At 45.8% G+C, this 23,975-nt stretch overlaps 1 protein-coding gene across 3 annotated transcripts in view; it reads right to left on the bottom strand.

Annotated features, from left to right (window-relative positions):
* The window catches only part of PPP4R1 (protein phosphatase 4 regulatory subunit 1), a 249,425-nt gene that overhangs the window by 60,843 nt on the left and 164,607 nt on the right, over positions 1–23,975 (bottom strand). For all 3 annotated transcript variants that reach the window (XM_029590990.1, XM_029590992.1, XM_029590993.1), the window contains 2 exons: positions 6,365–6,543; positions 4,674–4,766 (listed from right to left, as the gene is read on the bottom strand). In XM_029590990.1, the coding sequence (XP_029446850.1) occupies positions 4,674–4,766; positions 6,365–6,543 (272 nt within the window). The remainder of the gene's footprint in view (positions 1–4,673; positions 4,767–6,364; positions 6,544–23,975) is intronic.

Genomic DNA, 23,975 nt, shown 5'->3' with positions numbered 1-23,975 from the left:
AGACACTTTGGACAACCCAGTGAAGTGAGAAAAACTAAAGGCAGTACTGACCTTAATTTGGCAAAAATGCAGGAAAAAGTGATGTATCTTTCATTGCAGGTATACACTAAGATATACCATGAATGCCTTAGCTTTTCTTCCCCTCCCCTCAACATTCCAATTGTAAGTCGGAAGGAGCGAAGAACACAAGGAGCAGACCGCAGGGGTAAGAACAAGTCGCTAGGTTGTATCTCAACCCCAAGTGAATGCCCTCAGCCTGCTTGGAACAGCTGAAACTGAGAGCAAATCCCTCAGGAAAGAAATCCAGAAACACTCCACCAAGAGACAGAAAGCCAAGGTGCCGCAAGTGCAAATGTCTGTAGAACAGGATTTCTACACCTGCTTGGAAAGCCTAAGGGTACCAGGGCAGGGTCAGTGTGATCTCGGAACAGACTGTCCACCAACCTGGCTTAGTTATTAATACCTCAGCCATGATTATATATACTTCCCCCGAGGAAGCATGCGGTCCAGTAAATGGAACAACCATTGCATGAACCAGGACTCTGTCCGCAAAAAGGGTTATTCCTAAAATGGGGAACTATAGCTTGCAAGCCACTGCAACCAAAGAGTAGCACCGCTGTTGCAGGGTTCTTCATCCTCCAACTCCCACAGCCATGGATATAGCGATAGGTTGAAAGGAATACTTGTCAATTAGATGGACTAGAACCCTCCTCACTGACGTAGGGTGTCACAGGCAAGAATGACTGGCAATAATGGTCCCCCAAGAAAAACGCCCATTGGATGGAAAAAGCCCTTAATCTTCATCTGGGAGTTACCCCGAAGAGGAGACTCCTAGTACGACTGGGAGACCGAATCTGCAATGGCTCCCTTGCAAAATAGACCTTCTGTGCCTTAGAATGAACTAAGGAGATCGATACCGCTCGACCGGCTCTCGGATCCCGTGAGGAATAGAGAGAGACTGCCACTCAAAAGGCAGTGACATCCCTTCTCCGGGAAACAGAGAACAAGGGACATACATCGTAGGGGTGGACGTCCAGGGGGGAACCCATGAGGGTCACCCTGGAAATTCAGTCATATCGCCCTTTCCTGAAGGGAAAGGAAAGCAACAGGAATCGGAGCTTCCCAATCCTGAAAAACCTTCCAATTCTCCAGGTGAGAGTTGAGTTACAGTCACTGGATGCTGAGGTTCAGAAGTGACCAAATCTGCCACTTGCGGCCATCCTCGGATGAGGTAGGCCACCATGGTAATCAACAGAGGGATCTCAGCAAACACAGTCCAATGACCGCCACTGCTGTCCCCCGGTCCTGACCTACAAGGAGATGCACAGATTCAAAAGAATCGAGGCTCCAGTTTGACGATAAACCTGCAAGGGATGAAGCGCCAGGAGCTTCCCCACAAAGGGGATTTCTAACACAGGAGAGATCGAAAGACCTGGTCCTCTTCTGAGGAAGGGGAAGACTCCCAACACTATCCTGCCGGTATCCACCCCCATACGGGTTTGGCCAGGAACACAGTCTTAGGTCAGTCCTGTGCCTCAGGCACAACTTGTTGTGCTTGTCACGAGGGAAACAACACAATGGTCTGGAAACCCTAAGGGTACCAGGGCAGGGTCAGTTTGATCTCTGGAAACTGGAAGAACAGTGCCCTCCGCTGTAAAAGCATGATGACCAGTACTCAGAGTGGGATCCCATCCTACAGATGGCGGCAAACCTATGAACCCACTTGCCGTGCTTGTGGGTGCAATCCTATGGCACAGCAAGGACTGAACACCACCTGTTAGAGTCTGTGGCTGCCAAAAAGCAATCACAGAGTGTTCGATGGCACCTTCCTCGCCAGTGCTCCCTAGCACCTTATAGCGCAGAACAGACGAGGAGGCTGATACCTTGATGCGACAATGGCAGAACCTTGCAAAGACAGAAAGAATGCCGCTTGCCAGCGCTCAAGGCACTTAGAGTAGATGATCCCAACTGTACCCGACCATGCATGCCGTCCTCCACTGTCATGCTAACTCCCAATGGAGTGAATAGGAACAGTATGACTATGGCGTCCCCAGTACCACCGGGGCTCTGATTATTGCATGGTGGTGGGTGGTATTCTATGGTGTCACCCCACATGGTATCCCCAGTATCTGATAATGCTCCAAGAGGCTGAACAGAGCTCTTAAAATTGCATCGGGAATGGCTCACTGTTGTTTCCCTTATGGAACAGCAACAGAGAAGTCCATGGCGACTGACGCTGGTAGTGTACTGCGGCATCCGACCACGTCCACCAATGCACACCGTGGTGACGACACCTATGAGACCCATATTGCTCTCGAGCTCACCAACGATGGATCGCATCAATGATTTCATGTGATGCTGCATCCAGGACTTCACCGATGCTTGATCGTGTCTTGTTCCAGTTCGACGGTATATGGCGCTATCCCTGGGGCCCCAGGCACCTGTGGACATCAACTGCCCGGCAGCACTGATAGAAACCCCGATGCCTGAAGGCATCAATGGACCTGTGGTCCCGAGTATGCTAGGGGCGCCTGCAGGCAGAGGCTCTGTAGCCCCAACATGGCCCCATATGCTTCAGTGCCCAAAGGAACCGATGACTGCCAGCACCATCAACAGTGCCCCTCGGCTCACCTACATGACCGAAAGCATCGAAGCCAGGAACTTGATGGCATCCCTTGCCAGCAGCTATGGCTAGCGTTGATCTCGACAGCGCTCATTAGAATCGATAGTGCACAAAGCCAGGTGGGGCCTGATGACTCCTGATCCCAGAGGCTCAGGGTCCCCAAGATCATTGGCATCCATGGTGCATGATAGCCGTAAACCAATGATGGGACAGCATGATACTCCTCAGTGCCCCATTGGACATCACAAAGGAGCGTCAAGGGCACCAGACCACTGCGCCTAAATGCCCTGGTGTTCCAGGGTGCCTTGAATAGATGGCAACTCCAGCACTCGACAGCACCACGTTCGCCGAAACCCCTGTTGCCCAAGGGCTTCAGTGACACTTGAGGGCTCTCAGGAGCTCCTCTGGTTGACGGCTTCAAGGGCAACCAGGGTGCTCAATGGAGATTCCAGTGCCTCGTCGATGGTGCTTGACATTGTTGAGAGCAGCAACGACTGGCATCACTGCCCGGTGGCCTCCATGGCGGCCTCACACCTCGATTTCATCAATGGTGCTGATGGTAAGGAGGCAGCTCCGCACTGCGATGGCATCAAGGGCGGCCACGGCATCAAGGCCACATATCTCAATGGCATCTAGGACAGCCACGTAAGCACCTCAAAAGACTTGAGGGTGATGATGGCCTCAAAGGCATCGAGGGCGGCTCCAATAGCATCGAGAGGGACCATGGTGCTCAATAACAGTCCTGGTCCCTGGTACTAGAAGTCGGTGCTACTACTCTGCCACATTGAGGCACAAAGCGCTTGATGACGCTAAGGTAGATGCTGTTCCTCTGGTGCATCGAGACTCTATGGTGCCTGCAGACACCGATGGCACTGAAGGCCCAGCCAGCACACTCAAAGAGTGCATGGCGCTTGCTTGTGCACGTGGCATCGAAGACACCCCGGCACCTCAAAGGCATCAAGGGAAACCATGGCACTCAGTGGCATTCCTGGTCCCCGAAATGGTCCTGACATTGTGGCAGATCATTGGTGCACCGGTCACAGATGTGCACGGGCAACCAAAACTGGTCATGGCACCAAAGGTGAAGCAGCAAGTTGCTTGTCCAGGCTCCAGCTCACCCTCTCTCACAAGGAGACTGCACTGCCATCATAGGCAAGCAGGAGGGGAGGCTATGTCTTCCAGGGCTCTTGCCCGTTGAGACTAGTTCCTTTGAATGTTGGGAGGAATGGTGTGGTCCTCAATCTCTTCACTGCCCGAATCTCCATCATTGCCAATCGATCGGAGAAACGACATGGAACTCTTGCTGGGTAGAACTCAGAAGAATCCCCAGGCTCAGCGGCCTACACGGGTCACCCAGAGACTGCATTCTGTCAGTCCTGCCAGCACCTGACAAAGGTACAAAAACAGACGAAGCAAGGAGAGGACACAGACTGCAGATGCACTAAACTGCAGATGCATTATTTATTTAATAAAGGATAATATTAGATTCTGCCAGGTTGCACAGCAACTAAGGCCCGCCATGCGGTAGGCAGACAGTGGAAATAAAAAGCAAAAAGGAAATAAAACTACCATAAGGTAAAGGAAAGAAAACAGCTGCAGCTCTAAAAAAATCAATTTCAAAACTATGAGGAAAGAGCAAAACTGAATACCATGTCACACACGGCTCCGCGGAAAATAAGACTGAGGGATTCTGACTGGGGCCAGGGTGATAACTACAGCTGCACATGCTCAGTAGGGCATGTTTGAAAGTTCTAGTGTCTTTGAGATCAAAGTTCCGGACCAAGCTCCACCTGATGATGTCACCCATGTCAGGACTACCATCCTACTTGTCCTCAAAGAAAAGTATTTTTCTGTACTGGCTTTTATCATACTGAATAAAAGCCAACAGTCTCAGGAGCTTATGCATTAGTAACATTTTTAAAGCACAAATTATAAAACGAATAACATTGTAACTTGATAATGGCAAAAGCTTATGTCAAGCAAATATTAAAATTATTTAATCATGTATCAAAACCTCAATGTTCAGAGTAAAGAAAACTCATAATTTTACCTGTATTTTAGATTTTTTTCCGTCTTCAGGGCTGCTGTTATTAGTACTCAAATCTGATTCACTGTGAATGTAGCGAAGCGCAGACTCCATACTCTGTTAGGAAAGAAAAATTCTCCTGAAATGATGTAGTTTATTTCTACCCACAAATTTCAAGCTGTTTTCAAAGACTCAGCGCTAGCAACCGCACAAAGAACCACATAACAAGAGGTTTCCTTGATGGGTTGTAAGTTGTAGAGGGATAAACTTATCCGGCTAATGTATACCAGACATTCAGCAGCATGACTATGCTGCTTTCATAAAGTCCTCAAGTTATTTGACTAACTTAGCCAGATAACGCTGAACATTGGGGTTTATCCATTAAAGATAGCTGGATAGCAGACTCTGCCCCAGAAACCCCCCACCTTATTTGGCTAACATTTTGGCCAGATAAAAATTAAAATGGTTAAGTCCTGAGCAGTGAATAGGAGAGGTCCATATTCTAACAGTTCCATTTGTCCAGCTAAGTCTGAACCTAGCCAGACAAATGATGCTGAATATGGACTTCCTTATTTACAAGTAATAAATTAGGTTACAGGATAGCATTTAATGTATCGACATTCAAGCTGACACAGAGCTGTCTGATAAACTTTCAGAGCTCTATAAATTGTCCTTCACTAGACAGACCTTCATCAGTAAAGAATTTAACTACAATCTTAGTTTCACACAGTCCCTGTTTTACTTGAATCATTTCTTTAATATATTTGTCAGATTTTGTAAGCTAGAAAGATCTACTGATTTCTCCTCAAATAAGCATTTAACGTGCAATACAAGCCATGGTGATCTTCGGCACAGCACATTTTGTGATGCAATCCCAGGAAACATCAAACCAGATGATGACTCAGGTATCACTGGCGATCAGTAGGGGGCCCTGGTTCTCACTAGAACAGTCAGGCTAGTAATACTCTAGAGTGAATTACATCACTATGGCGGATTCTTTGCTGCTCATCAGGGTCTCCTGCAAGGCCGCAGCCACATATTTCTTCCTAAAGGTCACTCTTCTATTTTACTCTTTCTAATAGGACAAAATGAATGTATTCCTTTAACGAGTGCAGCCTACATATAAAAAGTTCAACTGTATTTCTGAACATGCTTTGATATACAAAACCTGAGTTCTCTGGGGGAGGGGAGAAAATATGAAAAAAATACTGAATATTTGTTTATTGTTGAGTAGATCTTGGAATGTTATATTATGGCATAATGTTTGCTGTTATGGGTTATTATGGTTATTAATCACAAATTAAAAAAAAAACAACTGCATTCTAAAAACAGTAACTTGCTCGTTTGGTTTTTGCAAATTTGCAAACTATTTCAAGACTGTTTTCTCGTTGTCTGCTAATAGTTCTTTCCAATTTTGTGGCAACAGGGATTCAGACAGATAAAGTGGGTCACATAAGATTTTTTATGTTCATATAAATCCCCAGTTTGGGCAGGCTCATTCTTTCCACCCTCCAATAGTACTAGCCAATCTCTTGGACTGGCTGTGTCACAGTGCCTGCACATATAAAAGCATGGTGTACAGCCTGAAATCTGTGTGTGAATTTGGTCTTTAGACAAATCAGAATTGCTGATTGACATAACTGTACCGCAACATTACTAGCACTCTTTTTCTAGTCTCAGATTATTACATACTGTAAGAGATTGCTCAGAAATACCTCATCGGGTTCACTTATTAAAGGCACAAAATCATCCTGAATTAGTGCACAGTGCAGCCGGGCTTCCTGGGTCAGCTCATTCTGATAGCCTCTTTTCCTATTTACAGCTATTGCTGTCCCATCTTCCTGAGTGTCCATGTTGGAGGCTCTGAGTGCAGCAGACAGAACATCCACTTGGGCTTTATTTAAAAGAAAATGCATTAATTGAACAGAGGTAAAAAGGCAACAAATAGTTTATAACATACTATCTTTGCTGAAAGTCAAAGATGGAGTCAAAAGTAGTTTTGGATTTCAGAATATGTTCAAATTATAATCTACTAGTGCTATGCCTTCATAAAGCAGAGTTGCTTACCTGTAACAGGTGTTCTCCCAAGACAGCAGGATGTTAGTCCTCACATATGGGTGACATCATCAGGATGGAGCCCAATCATGGAACACTTTTGTCAACATTTCTAGATCTTTGGCACACTGAGCATGTCCAGCATGCCACCAACCCTGTATCCAGTAGGGGTCCCCCCTCAGTCTCGGTTGTAGCAAAAAGTGCGAGCAAAAAATTAAATAATAAAATGTAAGCGAACCCAACTCCACGGGGTGGCGGGCGGGTTTCGTGAGGACTAACATCCTGCTGTCCTGGGCGAACACCTGTTACACGTAAGCAACTCTGCTTTCTACCAAGACAAGCAGGATGGTAGTCCTCATATATGGGTGAATAGCAAGCTACAGGATGCCCAAATAGAGTGAACCAAAAGCACCCAACGACATGCAACAGGCACAACAACTGGGGTGGTTTTGGGTAGGAGGGCAGCCTGAATTTCACAGAGGGTCGCAGGTAGGAAGTTGGATTATTAAACTGGAAACAAATTACGTAGGACAGACTGGCCAAAGATGGAATCCTGTCTGGCAGCCTTGTCGAGACAATAATGAGCTGCAAAGGTGTGGAGAGAGCTCCATGTGGCAGCTCTACATATGTCAGCAATAGGTACAGAACGGAGGTGTGCTACTGAGGTTGCCATGGCTCTGACTGAATACGCTTTCACGATTCCCTGTAGCGGAAGGCCTGCTTGTTGGTAGCAGAAAGTAAAACAATCCGCCAGCCGGGTGGATAGGGTCTGCTTGCCCACTGGAACTCCCAGTTTGGTTTTATTGAAGGAGACAAACAGCTGGGTGGACTTCCTATGGGCTGCAGTGCGTTCCAAATAAAAAGCTAGCGCACGTTTACAGTCCAAGGAATGCAGAGCCCGTTCACCTGGGTGTGAATGGGGTTTTGGAAAAATTGTGGGTAGTATTATGGATTGATTTAAGTGGAAATCAGATACTACTTTTGGTAAAAATTTTGGGTGAGTGCATAGCACCACACGGTCATGAAGAAATTTCGAGTAAGGTGAGTAAGTTACCAGTGCCTGTAGTTCACTTACTCTGTGGGCCGATGTTAAAGCAAGTAGGAAGAGCACTTTCCAAGTGAGATGCCATAGCTCACAGGAATGTAGAGGCTCAAGCGGAGGTCGCATGAGCTGTGCCAGTACCACCTTGAGGTCCCAAGCCGGAACCGGAGGACGCAGTGGAGGCTTCAGTTGGAGTAAGCCTCTCATAAAGTGCCCTACAAAGGGAGCATCTCCTATGCCTTTGTGGTAAGCAGCTATGATGCTGACATGCACTCTGATAGAGGAAGTTTGTAGACCAGACTCCGAAAAGGTGCCAGAGGTAGTCCAGGAAGTTTGTTGTGGGACAGGAAATGGGGTTTATTTCCTTTGTCATGCACCACAAGGAAAATCTTTTCCATTTGGAACAATAAGATTTCCTAGTAGAAGGCTTTCGTGAAGCTACAAGTACCTGGGACACAGTGTCTGAAAGGTTTAGGGATTGTAGTATCAACCTTTCAACATCCATGCTGTCAGAGACAGGGAGTGGAGGTTTGGATGACGCAATGACCTGTTGTTCTGTGTTATCAGAGTTGGATCTGTGCTCAGGCGAATTGATTGTCGGATTGAGAGGTTGCGTAGGATGGAAAACCAAACCTGTCACGGCCAGTGAGGGGCTATGAGGATCATTATGCCCTGGTCTTGCCGTAACTTCACGAGAGTCTTGCTGATGAGTGGAAGTGGAGGTAGGCTTATAGAAGACCCATTGTCCACGAGTGGGTGAAGGCATCCCGTGGTGGTGTCTTGTGGCTGTTGTGTAGAGAGTAGAAATTGTCTACTTTGCGGTTGTGTATCGACGCAAAGAGTTCTATGCGTGGGCAGCCCCACTGGTGGAATATTTTGTTTGCTACAGTGGGATTTAAGGATCATTCGTGGGGATAAAAGGTCCGGCTGAGATTGTCCGCCATTACATTGTCCACACCTGCCAGGTAGGTTGCTCTCAGTAGCATGGAATGGAAGAGAGCCCAGGCCCAAATCTGCGTTGCCTCCTGGCATAGCAGGTAAGAGCCTGCACCCCCTTGTTTGTTGAGGTGCCACATCGCTAACTGGTTGTCCGTTTGAATTAGGATTACCTTGTTGGAAAGGCAATCCTGGAAAGCAAATAGGGCGTATCGTATTGCTCTGAGCTCCAGAAAGTTTATCTGGTGCTTTGATTCTGCTGCAGTTCAGGTTCCCTAGGTTTGCAGGTTGTTGACATGGGCTCCCAAACCAAGGTTGGAGGCATCTGTTGTTAGTGTAATCTGAGGTTCTGTAGATTGAAAGGGTAGTCCTATCAGAAGATTGGACTCTGGAATCCACCAAGCTAGTGAGAGACAAAGCTGTTGGTTGATGTGGACAATGTGGGACATATGCTGAGATGTCTGGGACCACTCGGTTTTTAGGGTCCATTGTGCCACTCTCATGGCTAAACGAGCCATTGGGGTAACGTGACCCATGGACGCCACATGACCTAGTAAGGTTAAGAGATGACGGGCTGTTGTGGTTCGGCGAGACTGTATTGTTTTGGCCAAGGTGGACGTGTGCACTTGGTCCCTTGGGAGAAACGCTTTGGCCTGTATGGTATCTAAATCTGCCCTGATAAAGAAGAGGGTACGCGACGAGATTAGATGGGACTTCAGATAGTTTATTAGAAACCTCAAGGATTATAGTAGCTGTAGAGTAAGATGAAGAGAATGAAGAACTACTTTCTTGGATGGACCTCTGAGCAACCAATTGTCTAGATAGGGATAGATGTGGATAGTTTGTTGTCTTAGGTAAGCTGCTACTACTGCTACGCATTTTGTGAACACACGCGGTGCTGACGCTAGGCTGAACAGTAGCACTCGGTATTGGAAATTTCGGTGAGCGACTAAGAATCTGAGGTATTTCCAATGCGGAGGGGTTATTGCTATATGAGCATATGCCTCCTGAAGATCTAGAGAGCAAAGCCAATCTCCGTTTTGGAGAAGAGGAAGCATGGAGCCCAAGGTTATTATTCTGAATCTTTCCTTGTGTAAATATTTGTTTAGGGCACGTAGATTCAATATAGGTTGGATGCCGCCTGACTTTTTTGGAATTAGAAAATAATGGGAGAAGAACCCCTTCCCTCGTTGAACTGTGGGAACTGGTTCTATGGCAGTGGACCGGAGGAGGGTTAAAAGTCCTCCTTGAGAATTGGAGAGTGGTTGGTTGTTCTCCACACAGGACGAGGTGGGGAGGCTAGTGGAAGCGTAAGGAAGTTTAGATGGTAACCTTGGGCCACTACCAAAAGGACCCATTAGTCAGTTGTGATTGTGTGCCATGCGTTTGCAAAGTGGCACAAGCGGCCTCCTACAGGAAAAGCTGCTGGAGGTTGGCTGTTGCTCTCTAGAATGGAATAAAAAACCTGATGCAGGGCCCATCTGCGGAGCTGGTTGGGTCTTGGGAGGTCTGTGTTGGCGAGGTTGACCTTTCTGATAGAGTCTGGATGGATGAGACCGAGATGGTGGAGGATAATACCTATGGGCTTTGTAGGTTAGCCTACTGGGATCCCTTCTGAACTGCCTTTTAGTGGTAGATGAAAAGTCAGAGGGAGCAGTAGAAAGTTGACGAAAAAGTCTCATGATGGTCCTTGAGTTGCGCAACTGTTTCTTGTATTTTTCCCCAAATAAGTTATCCCCTGTGCAAGGTAGGTCTGAAAACCTTTCTTGGACTTCTTGACTCAAGCTTGACACTTTCAACCAAGCCCATCGTCTGGCTCTTATGCCTGCTGCGGACACTCTTGAGGCTGTGTCAAAGATGTCATAGGCAGCTCTCACCTTGTGTTTTCCAGCGTCAAGGCCTTTCTGGAATATGGAAGTTAGACCCTCTTGAAATTCTTCTGGCAAAGTTTCTGAGAAATCGTGCACTTGCTTCCACAGGTTTCTAGGGTACTGGGTCATGTATAGATGGTAGGCTGCTATATGTGTCATCAACATCCCATCCAAGCCAAAATGGGGGTACCACAAGGATCCTCACTCTCCCCCACCCTTTTCAACATTTATCTTCTCCCACTCTGTCACCTCCTCACTAACCTCAAGCTTACCCATTTCCTATACGCGGATGACATTCAAATTATAATCCCTATAACAGACACCTTACACAAGACCATGGCCTACTGGAATAAATGCCTCTCAACCATCAACGAGCTTCTAACCAGCCTCAACCTGGTTCTAAACACCAATAAAACGGAGATCCTTATAATAGCACCAGAAAAATCTACCCTGACTACCTCCAGCAACTCTCCAAACACCTCAGGATACTCCACCTCACCGCAAGTCAGAGATCTGGGTGTAATTCTAGACGACAGATTCAGCCTCAATAAATTCATTAACAACACCACCAAAGAATGCTTCTTTAAATTACAAGTTTTAAAGAAAATAAAGCCACTTCTACGCTACAGAGATTTCCGCACAGTGCTCCAGGCCATCATTCTCCCGAAACTGGATTATTGCAATTCACTTCTGCTGGGACTCCCCGCATGCTCTACCAAACCTCTCCAGATGGTCCTAAATGCCACAGCAAGAATTCTCACCAACGCTAAAAAAAAAGACCACATCACCCCAATCCTCCAGCACCTCCACTGGCTCCCCATTAAATACAGGATACAGTTCAAAAGCAGCATGATGATTCATAAGGCCCTACATAACATATCCCCACTCAACTTAACCTTCAAGCTACAAATTCATACTTCGGATAAGCCGACTAGAAGAGCATACCAAAACAGATTGATTACCCAGCCTGCAAAATCCTCCCTGAGAAAACGCGCTCTATCAACTGCGGGCCCATCTCTCTGGAATTCTCTACCACCAGACCTCCGCCTTGAGCCGTGCCATATTACCTTTAAGGCAAAACTCAAGACTTGGCTCTTCCTGCAAGCATTCCCTGAGAGCTAAGAACTAGAAGATTTAACAACCCTGTCCTTTGGTTTTAATGTACGGTTTTTCTGCCTTATTTAATCAAGACTATCTATTGCCTATTTATTTACTTAAAGTGAGCTTAGTTTTGTTTTTTCCTATTTATTTAGATCAACTGTTCTTACTTGTTCCAAGATTTGTTCCATGTAAACTGCCCCCTGGCAGTAGTTCTTCTGTTAATTGTGAACCGGAGTGATATGTATTGTATACAGGAACTCCCGGTATATAAAAACTATAAATAAATAAATAAATAAATAAATAACATAGCCCCTTGGAATACTTTTCGTCCAAAGGCGTCCAGAGATTTCTGCTCCTTGCCTGGCGGGGTTGAAGAATGAGGCCGGGACCTTTTTGCTTTCTTCTGAGTGGATTCAACCACTACAGAGCGGTGGGGGAGCTGGGTTTTCTGGAAACCTGGAGCTGATTGGACTAGGTAGGTAGCATCAGTTTTTCTGTTTTCCGGTGGAACTGTAGCTGGGTGTTCCCAGGTATGATGCAAAAGGTCAAGGAGGACTTCGTGAATTGGGATTGCCATGACTTCTTTTGGGGCATCCACGAATTGGAGAACCTCCAGCATCCTGTGTCTGGCGTCCTCTTCAGTTTGCAGCTTAAAGGGAATGGTTTCAGACATTTCCTTTATAAAGCTTGTAAACAAAAGGTCCTTTGGAGGGGAGCGCCGTCTCTCCTCAGGAGGTGAAGGTTCTGATGGGATGTCCTCAGAATCCTGGGAGTCAGAGGAATCATCAGTCCAAGGATCATAAGGCTAGTCTCCTGCACGCTGTGGTTCTTCTGATGGTGGAAGAAGTCCTAATCTAGCCGGATCAGGAGGTGGTACTGAAGGAACCGATGGAGGAGGTACAGAGGTCGGTGGAGGCACTGATGGTATTGGTGCTTTGGATGGACATAGAGATGATAAAAAACCGGATGGACCCAGAATCGGGTCCGGCGTCGACTGGTCACGGTCTTCATCGTCCGATGAGAGAGGAATTGGTGTCGATGGTGGAGGAGGAACCGGCAGTATCGAGGGAATCATAGGCCTGGAGGGCATGGGCACAAGTGGAAGTGCGCTGATAAGGGTGTCTAATCTTTCCAGTACTGGAGCCAGCATAGTAGGCATCGGGTCAGGCCTTGGCATGGGAGTCTGTGCCGGTGGCGACTGGAATCCTTTAATTAACTGGAGAACTGCCTTTTGAACCATCTGGTTCAATTTCTCCCGGAAGGCTGGTGTAGGTAACACCGCTTCCAGGGTTGGAGGCTCCAGAGGCATCGGCGGAGGATCCACAGTAGAATGTGGAATCTCGGCTCTCGGCACCATTGCTGGTGGGGATCGCCTCAGTGTCCCGGGTACAGAGGAGGATGGGGGCTCCTCTCTCCATGACTTCTTTGTCGGTGGTTCCATCGACGTCTATGTCGATGCCTTGTCGGGCCGGCACCGGAGGAAGTATCTTTTCGATGCTGATACTGGTGCTTCTCTCGGTGCAGTCTTTTTCCGGTGCCGAAGATGAGGAAGTCGAAGCTTTTGAATGGTGATTGGCGGTCGCCAGTGCCTCGATGGTACTGAGAAGTGGATGGCGACAGAGTCGATGATGAGGACATCTTCCGAGCCGGTGTACTCTTAGCTGGAGTAGATGGGCCAGAACAATTAGATGAGAACAAGTGTTCCATGTTTTCTAAGAGGGCCCGGTGGACCTTCGGTGTCATTTGAGCTCAACTGGTGCACAGTTGAACGTTATGGGAAGGTCCCAAGCATAAAACGCATACATCATGCGGGTCTGTAATGGTCATAGTCCTCGGACACTCAGGGCACTTCCTGAAGCCAGTTGTCATTTTCAAAAAAAATTTACCTGGCACGCGGGCGGTGGACTTCGGGCACTGGTGAGAGTACAGTCGGATACCAACCGAAACGAAACAGGTAAAAACTTACCGACGCTAGCGAATGTCGATGTTTGATGAGGGGGAACCCCGGTAGGTGACATTTTTTGAAAAAGTTTGAAAAGTTCTGTGAGGAAAAGTTGTGAGGAAAAATCTCACAGGGCTCCTGATAACAGCGAGGCAACTGATGCAGAAAAAAAGAGACTGAGGGGGGACCCCTACTGGATGCAGGGTTGGTGGCATGCTGGACATGCTCAGTGTGCCAGTCAAAGTTCTAGAAACTTTGACAAAAGTGTTCCGTGATTGGGCTCCATCCTGATGATGTCACCCATATGTGAGGACTAACATCCTGCTTGTCTTGGGAGAATGACTATACAAGCCGACTGCCAATCTTTAGTTGTATATGTGGCAGTTTCCTCCTGTTCCTGTGCACGTCAAACTCAAGCAGAGCTGGTCTCCCCTGGGCAACGGCACCATGATCCTCCATTACCAACTACCTAGAAGTTGAATTTTTCCCCTCATTTTTATATTCAAGTCAGCCCAATCATCTCAGCAATGGTGCTTTGCTAGGAACCACAAACCACACCTCCTTCTATAACATAGCTGCTAGGTATTGCTGTTCATTGAAGGTAGAAACTCCCTCCTTTCCACCACTGACTCTGACCCAGCTCCAGCTAGCCTAGGGAGAAGAAGCTGGAGTCGGGATTTTAATCCAGATCTTTTGCATGGTGGTGAACAGTACTTAGGAGCTGTACAAATTTTTATTGAAGGAAAAAATACACAAATCCAGGTAAATGAAAGTGTAATATTAGTGAAAATTAAAGTACAGGGGGATAGAGTTGTACTTTAATTTTCACTGGTGTTACATTTTCATTTACCTGGATTTGTGCATTTTTTCCTTCAATAAAAATTTATATACCTCCTATTTTATAATATCTGCAGACCCTTTAATCTCCACAACACACTTTTTCTTTGGTTTTGACCTAGTTGTGTGTTTTGTGCTTTCCACATATTTTTGTGGTGAACAGTACTTGCCATTTGAGCCGACAGGCTGGCTCCAATTTCCAGTCTTTATAGCTTTGTATGCATGCATTATACAGCAATATCTTTAATCATAAAGCTGGCACTGAAATGACTACAAACCAGCCTCTAAGTTTCTAGTAAATCTGAGGGAGGTAAAAAAAAGTTCACATGGAAATACTTGACTTTGTATCCTACAAGGCAACCTATTAAGAACATAACATAGCTCAAGAAAAGCAATTTAAACTTATGTAAAGAAAAGGTGCAACCGATGACTACAGTTGGAGGAAGTGAAGTTTGAGGGAGATACTGATCAAAATAAAGGAAAATTAGAATCAGACACTTATCAGTCAGCTGCAAGATCATGAAAACAAGTTTGATACTGTGCTACATCATTTCCTTTTGTACGTTTTGAGTTGGATGTCATAAAAAAAAAAAAAAAAGAAAGCTCATTCCGCTTTCTGCCTGCTTTTCAAGCCACAGTTTAATGCTCGAGGCCACAGAACTCAGAGAAGGAAAATTTCTTAAATGCGATCTACAAATCCATTTTACTGTGCAGAACTGACACTGTAACATAATGAAACCTATTTTCAAGATTCTGTCTGGATTCTTTGTGGGCCATGAAAGACTTTATCGATGCAATGTAACCACATATGGCTACTGGAAGTCTGCATGTTGACATTCTACATAACGATGTAATATATCTAATACAGGGCTTCCCAAACTGTGGATTGTGCCCCCACAGTAGGATCACAAAACCTTCAGCTAAGATCACAAGTGGCTCAAATGGCAGCAGTCTTTAGGCGCCAGCAGCAACAGCATTAGTAGTTGAGGTCAGAGTGGGGCTTGTGAGCCAGCACATGTTCACAAATTCTGAACTGGCACTACTGCCCTTGCATCAGTGCCTGTGGTTAAGGAGGAATTAAGAAGCTGCAGTGTCTGTCAGCTTGTACTAGCCCATAGGCCCCATCTGCCAATAATGTTGCTGGCGCCTGCAGATTACAGTCAGGCTTGGGACCAACCATGTGAGGAGGGGGGGGGGGGGGCGCTGAGTGTGCATAGGCCAGTGAAGACTGCCACTGTTCTTCTCCTCACCAATCACTCAACTAATCCAAGAGAAAAATGCTGCCCCTGTCATCAGCTTGCCCTCTCTTCCCACTAGCTATCATCCACTTTTGGCCCAAGGCCCGAATGAAAACGTTGTACTGTCCCTGGCCAGGGGGATGTTTGGAGTAGGGGCTATTTAAAGGGAGGGGGAAACAAACAGGAGAAGGATTGGCTGTAGACTATGAGGAGGGAATGGGGTGAGCTGAGAGAGGGGTTTGACAGAGCATCAGTTGAGGGTATTAAGAAGGGCTTGGGGGGTGAGCGGATCAGCAGGGGGATGTGAAAAGGGCTGGTGGGAGTGAGAGAAAAAGAGAAGGGATGAAAGAAGCAGAGGCTGAGAGAGACGATCCGCTCGAGTGCAGGGAGGGTAAGAAATAGTGATTGTTGGAGGGGGACCTCACCCCTGTTAATTTGTTTTGGTCTTCCTTTGAGGTCATGTGAATTTCAAGTGCTAAAATGGGGTCATATTGGATAAAAGGGAGGGCCCTCAACTAGAAAGAGCCATTCTGCTTATTGTTATGGGTCACCGATGATAAACATTGTAAACTCAAGACTTGGCTTTTCATCCAAGCCTTCCCATAAGCCAAACATTACAACAGTTCTTTCATTTAGCCCAATAGACTAAATGACCGACCCAGCCACTATATATTCATAAGTTCTCATGCTCCAGTTTTTTCTGTCCTTTATTTCCTGGCTACTCTAGCCCCCAAGTTCTTTCTCCCTGTTATTTGTATCTGCGCTTCGGCCTTCCTGTTATATGGTTTTGTTCAGTTAACCCCTAAGTTCGATGTAAACCGGCCTGATATGAAGCTTGTCATGAAGTTCGGTATAGAAAAATGTTAAATAAATAAAATAAATCAAATCTTATTTTAGCAGAAGCCTGCTTAGATAATATTTGCCTTCTTTTTACTTTTGTGCAGGACTGGTGCATAGTTACAGTCATAATTGTTCTTGTTAACAGCAATAAAAATTATAAATTATAAATTTAAAAAAAAAAAAAAGCCAGAATGAAAAAGGTGCTATTACAATGGCAACAAGATGCAATGTACGTCATCAACAATTAACAAAATGGCTTGCTACATCTTAGCCAGATTCTAAAATAAAAAAAGTTACAGAAAAATGTTCAAGTCTTTTTTTTTTTAGTTTTGTAGCATAATTCTGTTGCTACTTCCATAACACAGAGAAGAACTGTTGTCAAAGCGCATGCCAAGCTCTTCTTTACATAATGCATAATTCCCTCGCCATTTTCTTCTCAATGCAGCTGCACAGTAAATGCAACAGAGCTCAGGGTTGCTTGAAAGGTACTCCACTTCTGCTACAGTTGCCGAGAAAAGGCAGTGCAGAAAATAAGCAACATAATGCAGATAGAAATATAAAACATTGTAGAACAGCTAAACAGTTGTCAGGCATCTGTAGCTAGGATAATGTCCCTTAAATCCACCAAACCAATGATTCAATGAAGAAAACTGGAAGACACCGCTGCAGTATTATTTAAAAAAAAAAAAAAAAAGGCAGAGCTGCTTACCTGTAACAAGTGTTCTCTGAGGACAATACGATGTCAGTCCTCACATGGGCGACAGCATTGGATGGAGCCCAGCATGGAAAACTTATGTCAAAGTTTCTAGAACTATGACTGAGCTTCCTTGAGCATGCTCAACCATGCAATATACCACGTCTTATATCACAGAATTCAGAAAAATAATAAAATCAAATAATGAAAAAATCCATATGTTGGAAACCCAACTCCGCTGGGTGGTGGGTGGGTTTTGTGAGGCCTGACATCCCGCTGAGAACACCTGTTACAGATAAGCAACTCTGCCTTCTCTAAGGGCAAGCAGTGTAGCAGTCCTCACACGAGAAAATCCCTAACTACAGGTTGCCCCCAATATAAAAGGGGACCAACAAAATGCAAACAAGCGCCAATGGGACAACAATAACCCATTTTGTTTGGAACAGGGGAGGGGCAGCCTGAACAAAAACAATGGGCCCTGGGTGGGAACAGAATTGGATTTTACACCTCAAACAAATTCCGAAGGACAGATTGGCCAAACGTGCTGACAATAATGCAATGTGAATGTGTAGCGAGAACTCCTCCATGCGGACTGCTCGCAAGTGAGCCACAGACACCAACATGGCTCGAACAGAATGAGCCTTGATCTGATCCCGAAAATGCAGTCCCGCCTAGGCATAACAAAAGGAGATACAGTCTGCTAGCCAATAAGAAACCATCTACTTGGCAACGGCAATATCCAACTTATTTCTATCAAAAGAAACAAAAAGTTGGGTGGACTGTCTATGGGCTTCTGTCCACTCCAGATAGAAGGTTAAGGCTCTCTTGCAGTCCAAACTGTGCAGGGCTTGTTTGCTTTGGTGCGAACTGGGCCTGGGAAAGAATGTTGGCAAGACGATAGACTGGTTAAGATGGAAGTCTCGCACCACCTTAGGCAGATACCCTTTTCTTTGGGGAGGGGGGGCGGGGGGGGGCGCATATCCTCCAAGGGCACACAAAAGAATTTATAACTGGGGCTGTCTTCATACTTCTTACTCCTCCTTTCCTGTATCCCCAAGGTGTGGGTCCTTTCTGAGGGGGTGAAAGCTAATCTTCTTGGCCCAGGCAGTGGCGTTTTCCTACGTTTATATGTAACTATAGCTCTTTCAGATAGGTTCACTTACAAACCAGGCAGGACTCACTGAATGGGTGTTCAAATTAAAGTTTACTGTAATTCTTCATAAAAGAATCAATAGGTGCAAAACAAAGAATCCAAAATTAAAAGATGTCCATTAAAGTAACTTAGCCAGATATGACTTATCCGTCTAAGTTACAAGGGATATTCAGCAGCACAGCTATGCCACTGAATATCCGTGGTCAAGCTGCTGCTTAGCCGGATAAGTTATACCTAGCTAAGTTAAACCTGCTTGTTGGCAGGTATAACTTACCTGCATAACTTATCCAGCTACGGGTGAATATTGCTATTTAGCTGGATAAGTTATCCGGCTAAGTAGCACCTCCCAGATTTGCTCACTGCCCGCCCACTATCATACTGACTAAGAGATAGCCGGATAAGTGATTTTCAGCAGACTTCTAGATAACCAGATAAGTCCTAGTTATCCAGCTATCAAGCACTGAACGTGCTTTCACTATCAGGCCCAAAGTGTCCAGTTACATCTAGTGTTCAAAGATTTACATGAGACAGGATATGAATACTTTCTACCTCTGCAGATGTGTCCCTCCAGGCAGGGGCTTGGAAAGATAATTGTTCCAAGGTAGCTGAGGAATCCTAACAGTGACTGGGTCCCTTCCCACAGTACCTGAGGTCCTCGTTGAATCTCAAACTTTACCTAGCAGTGTCCTGTGTCCTGGGATGGAAACACCATGGGTGTTGCCAGATGTTTCTCCCTTAATGGTTCTTCTTTAAAAGATAGCAACTGGCCTCCCAAAAGGAAAGGCCTTTTCTGGAAACAGTTACAAAAAGTCTCCAGATCAGGGGGAAAGAAGGGAGTAGAAAAAAAATCTCCCTTTCAATAATGGTGGAAAAATACGAACTTGAAACAAATTGAATCAGGATCTCTGCTCACAGCTGGGTCCTGCAACTCCCTCTTATACTGGTCAAAAAAGGTGTACAATCCCTTCTGATCATCCTGACCAGGAAATACCTTTCTGCCAAAAATGGAACAGGTCAAAAATGTAGAGACCAGAAAAACTGTAAAAAGCTTCTTAAATTCTCCTCTTTCTTCCAGCACTATTAAAGAACCTGGCAATGCATGTGGCACCTCTCTTCACCTATGTCAGAGTACTGGGCCTAACTCAGAGATCAAACATGATACACATCCATTCTTTCTGAAAGCAAAGTACAGTCAAAAAAGCAAACAGAATGTTAGGAATTATTAGGAAGGGAATGGTTAATAGAACGGAAAATGTCATAATGCCTCTATATCGCTCCATGGTGAGACCGCACCTTGAATACTGTGTACAATTCTGGTCGCCACATCCCAAAAAAGATATAGTTGCGATGGAAAAGGTACAGAGAAGGGCAACCAAAATGATAAAGGGTATGGAACAGCTCCCCTATGAGAAAAGGCTGAAGAGGTTAGGGCTGTTCAACTTGGAGAAGAGAATCGGCTGAGGTGGGATATGATAGAGGTCTTTAAGATTATGAGAGGTCTTGAACGAGTAGATGTGAATCGGTTATTTACACTTTCAAATAATAGAAGGACTAGGGGGCATTCCATGAAGTTAGCAAGTAAAACATTTAAGACTAATCAGAGAAAATTCTTTTTCACTCAACGCAAAATAAAGCTCTGGAATTTGTTGCCAGAGGATGTGGTTAGTGCAGTTAGTGTAGCTGGGTTCAAGAAAAGGTTTGGATAAGTTCTTGGAGGAGAAGTCTATTAACTGCTATTAATCAAGTTTACTTAGGGAATAGCCACTGCTATTAATTGCATTAGTAGCATGGGATCTTCTTAGTGTTTGGGTAATTGCCAGGTTCTTGTGGCCTGGTTTGGCTTCTGTTGGAAACAGGATGCTGGGCTTCATGGACCCTTGGTCTGACCCAGCATGGCAATTTCTTATGTTCTTATGTTCACAGACTCCTAGGTGCCCCCAATGCAGGCCCTGGAGGGGTACAAGGGGCCAAGGGGGCATCTATCAATCCTGGATACCAGGTTCCAAACTCTGGGGCCTAAAATATGGAAAAGAAGCCACCACTGGGGAGAGATGCAGCTGCTGCCACCGGTAAAACCCAAAAGACAGACATAGTTGTAGATACTTGGAGGTAAACCGGGCCAGGAAGAAACACAGTTGCTGTCACTGCCAGCAGGGACTAGGCATAAACATGGCTGCTGTTGAGCTTAGGAAGAGATACTATAGCTTGGGCTTTCCCCATGACACTGGCATGTAAAGAAGAGAAACTAGAGGGAGGGAAAGAAGCAGGAAAAAGGATGAGAATGGCTGAAGATGGAAGAAACAGGAAGGAGGAAAGAGTGCCTGGAAGCAGCCAAAGAAGCAAGCCATGGAGATAGAGCTTGGAAGAAGAGGAGAGGAAGGAGGAGAGGAAGAGGGAAGAAAGGGGACCTGAAGAAAAGGGAAGGGAATAAATAAAAGAGGCGACAAAAACAGAAAACAAAGAAAAGGTAAACTAAAAAAAACAGACAACAAGAAGTAAAATATGATGAAACCTCAAAACAAGAGAAATAACCACCATAAATAAAATAAAGGAGCAAGCAAAAAAGGGAAAAAGTTTCCCAGGTGCCTAAACGTTTTTGGCTAGTACTTAAATTTTCTAAATATTTTTCCAACCTTGACCACCCTGTAAGTATTTTCTTTTAAATGTTGGCAAATATCCATCACGGTGACTTGCATCTGTGTTTTGAAGTTTGCTTTCAGGTGGTAGGTTTCTGCAGTTGTGTAGTGGATTTTTGTGTTCTACTGTTCAAGCTTTTTTATACCGCAAGCGCACTGTTTGCATTTACTCCTATTGCTCCTGTTTGTATATACTACATGATTCCATTTTGTACTGAGGGCACAGATTACTGTTGCATGCAAAGAAAATGCATATGTTGCTTGTGTGAAGATAAGTGATGTTCCTGATAACAGCTACAACTTGTCCTATCTTTCTATAGTGTCTTTTGTTTCATCTGGATTCTAGTTTACCATTTTCAGTCCATACTCATATGTGTGTAACTTGTATTATCTATCTTGTTTTGTGTTTTTCTTTCAGTGTAAACAGACTATGCAGATGCCTTTCTGAAGGCTCCAATTCAGGTTCTCTACAAATGGTGCATGACTGCACTGGTGTTTACCTGATGGAAGAAATGGGCCTTTTGGATGATGACCTGTATTGTGCTGTTTAATATTTTGCTTTGTACTTCCTAGGCTTGGTTTTGTGAAACATTTTTTATCTGACCCATTTTTCTTTCAGGCCCACTAACATGCTGGCCCCCTTCAGTGCAAAGACCAGCCAAATGAAGCACCAGTGACCCTAGAGAATGTGATGACTCAACAGATATGCAGTATAAGTTCTATTTTTTTATATGATTATTATATGTGGTGTCCTATCTGGTAGGGATAGCTGTGTAAGAGAATAATACATGGGTATGAGTGCAAACGTATGTATGCACATGTACAGAGTGAGTACAGGTCATGCTTATATATTACGGGATGTGAGGATGAGGTTAGACTGTACATGAAGGACATATAGTGTAAGTGACCTTGGGCAAGGCATTTCACCCTCCACTGCCTTAAGTATAAAATTAGATTGTAAGCCCTCTGGATACCTACTGTACCTGAATGTAATCTGCAGTGAAGTGCCTGAATATAAATCCAATAAATGAGTGAGTGTATTCTCAGAGGACAAGCAGGATTGTAGTCCTCACACATTGGTGACATCATCAGATGGCGCCCTGGCACAGAAAATTTAATGTCAAAGTTTCTAGAACTTTGACTTGGCACACTGAGCATGCCAAGCATGCCCTATACCACACGTCCATGCGAGGTCATTTTCTGCGGAGCTGCAGCATCACGGTTTGTAAACTCAAATCTTGGCCTTTTTGGCTGGTTTTGGAAAACATCTCTTAATTGTTTTTTTTGCGTTTCCTAGTCAGGGTTTTCGTCATTTATTGGTAAGTTCTCTTTCGCGGTCAATTCCTCTGTGGTGGCAGTGCTTCAATGCCCCTGGCCATCGATGCCCGCTGCCACAGATTTTGATTTTGCATCCCTTTTATTTCATCCTATCATGGCCATGTCTGGTTTTTGGTGATGCCCTCGCTGCCCGAGGACCATGTCCATTACAGACCCCCATGAGACAAGTGTCTTCTGTCTTGGGGCATTGCATGACGTCCGTGGTTGCGGTTTAAGCACACAAATGACCTCGAAGAGACATCGTCTTTGGCTCGAAAAAGATAGAACAGCTCTTTCAGTTGAGGAAGGCCAAGTCATCGGCAGCATTGGTGGACCTCAGAGCTGCATTGATGGACACCGCGCTATCAACATCAACTGACCACCGTCAATCTCCTCCAGGTCAAGGACATTGGGTTCCTCGTCATCAGCCTCAGCACCAGGGAAGGACCAGGCTGAGCATTAAGGGAAGTCGAAGAAACATCATCACTGGTCTCTGTCCATGCATGGTGCTGGACACAGGGATGCACCGGGTCATGCCCCCAAAGCGACCCTGTGGCGAGCAGCACCAGTTCTCCATTGGTACCGGGGGTCTACAAAGGTCTCCACCGGTCCCGGATGCCTGTCACGATTCCGCCTCACGGGTCCAAAGAGGATCTGGTCACCCCTCATTCCTCCCAGTCAATGTTCAAGGAGGAGCTAGAGCGGTGAGTTCAGCTGGCAGTGGAACCAAAGCCAGTACAGTCCAACCTAAAACCACTGCTGGAGACGCTCAAGGGGTTCATCAGTGCATTACCAACCTAGCTGGCGTTGGTGGCACTGCAGCCTCCCCCTGCCGATGTGGTGGTCATTGCCAGTTCCTCGGAGTAGGAGTTCCACCCATGCTGGCAGAGACACCGAGAGCTGTGGCCCCTTATCCAGCTTTCATGGTGCCTGCACCCCTGGATGAAGGCTGAGAGCTTAGGGCCCCATCCCCTGTTGCTTATAGTGAGGATAAGGGTCCCTATGATCCCTAGAGGGCTTCCCATCAGACCCTTCTCCTCCAGAAGACTGAAGGAAGTCTCCGCCTGAGCATCATCTACGCGTTAACGTCCAGTCGATAATGTTTTGTGAGTGTGTAGTGAGGACCACACCGCCGCCTTACAGATCTTCTGGGGCAACAGAAGCTGACACTCCGCCCAGGAAGTAGCCTAGGCCTGGGTGGAATGAGCTCTGAAACCCAAAGGCACTTATCGCCGCGGTCCCTTTAAAACTTGATTACCTTCGCAAGGTTTGTGAAGGTGATGACGGAAGCCATCTCATTTCAGTTACTGACAGAGAAGGATGCCAGGCACAAAATGCTTGAGATCCACCACTTCGTGGAACCTTGTAAGGAGAATATGGTGGTCCAGGTACATGATATCCTTAAGGAGTTGCTGCTGAGGATATGGGGAACATCCCCTCATAGTGCCTCCTGTTAACAAGAAGGCTGACGGGGTCTACCTCATCCAGAAGGCTGCTGGATTTGATAAGCATTAGCTGACCCACCAGTCAGTGGTGGTCGAATCCGCTCTCAAGAGAACCAAGCCTTCTCGGATCCATTCCTTGGCTCTCCTGGGGAAGAACCACAGAGCGATGGATGCTCTTGGAAGGAAAGTGTTTCAGGGGGCCATGCTCATTGCCCGCAT

The sequence above is a fragment of the Rhinatrema bivittatum genome, chromosome 2 (genome assembly GCF_901001135.1).
Source record: "Rhinatrema bivittatum chromosome 2, aRhiBiv1.1, whole genome shotgun sequence".
Taxonomy (NCBI): Eukaryota; Metazoa; Chordata; class Amphibia; order Gymnophiona; family Rhinatrematidae; genus Rhinatrema; species Rhinatrema bivittatum.
The sequence above is the reverse complement of the archived record's forward strand: the minus strand, read 5'-3'. Positions and strand labels throughout refer to the sequence as shown.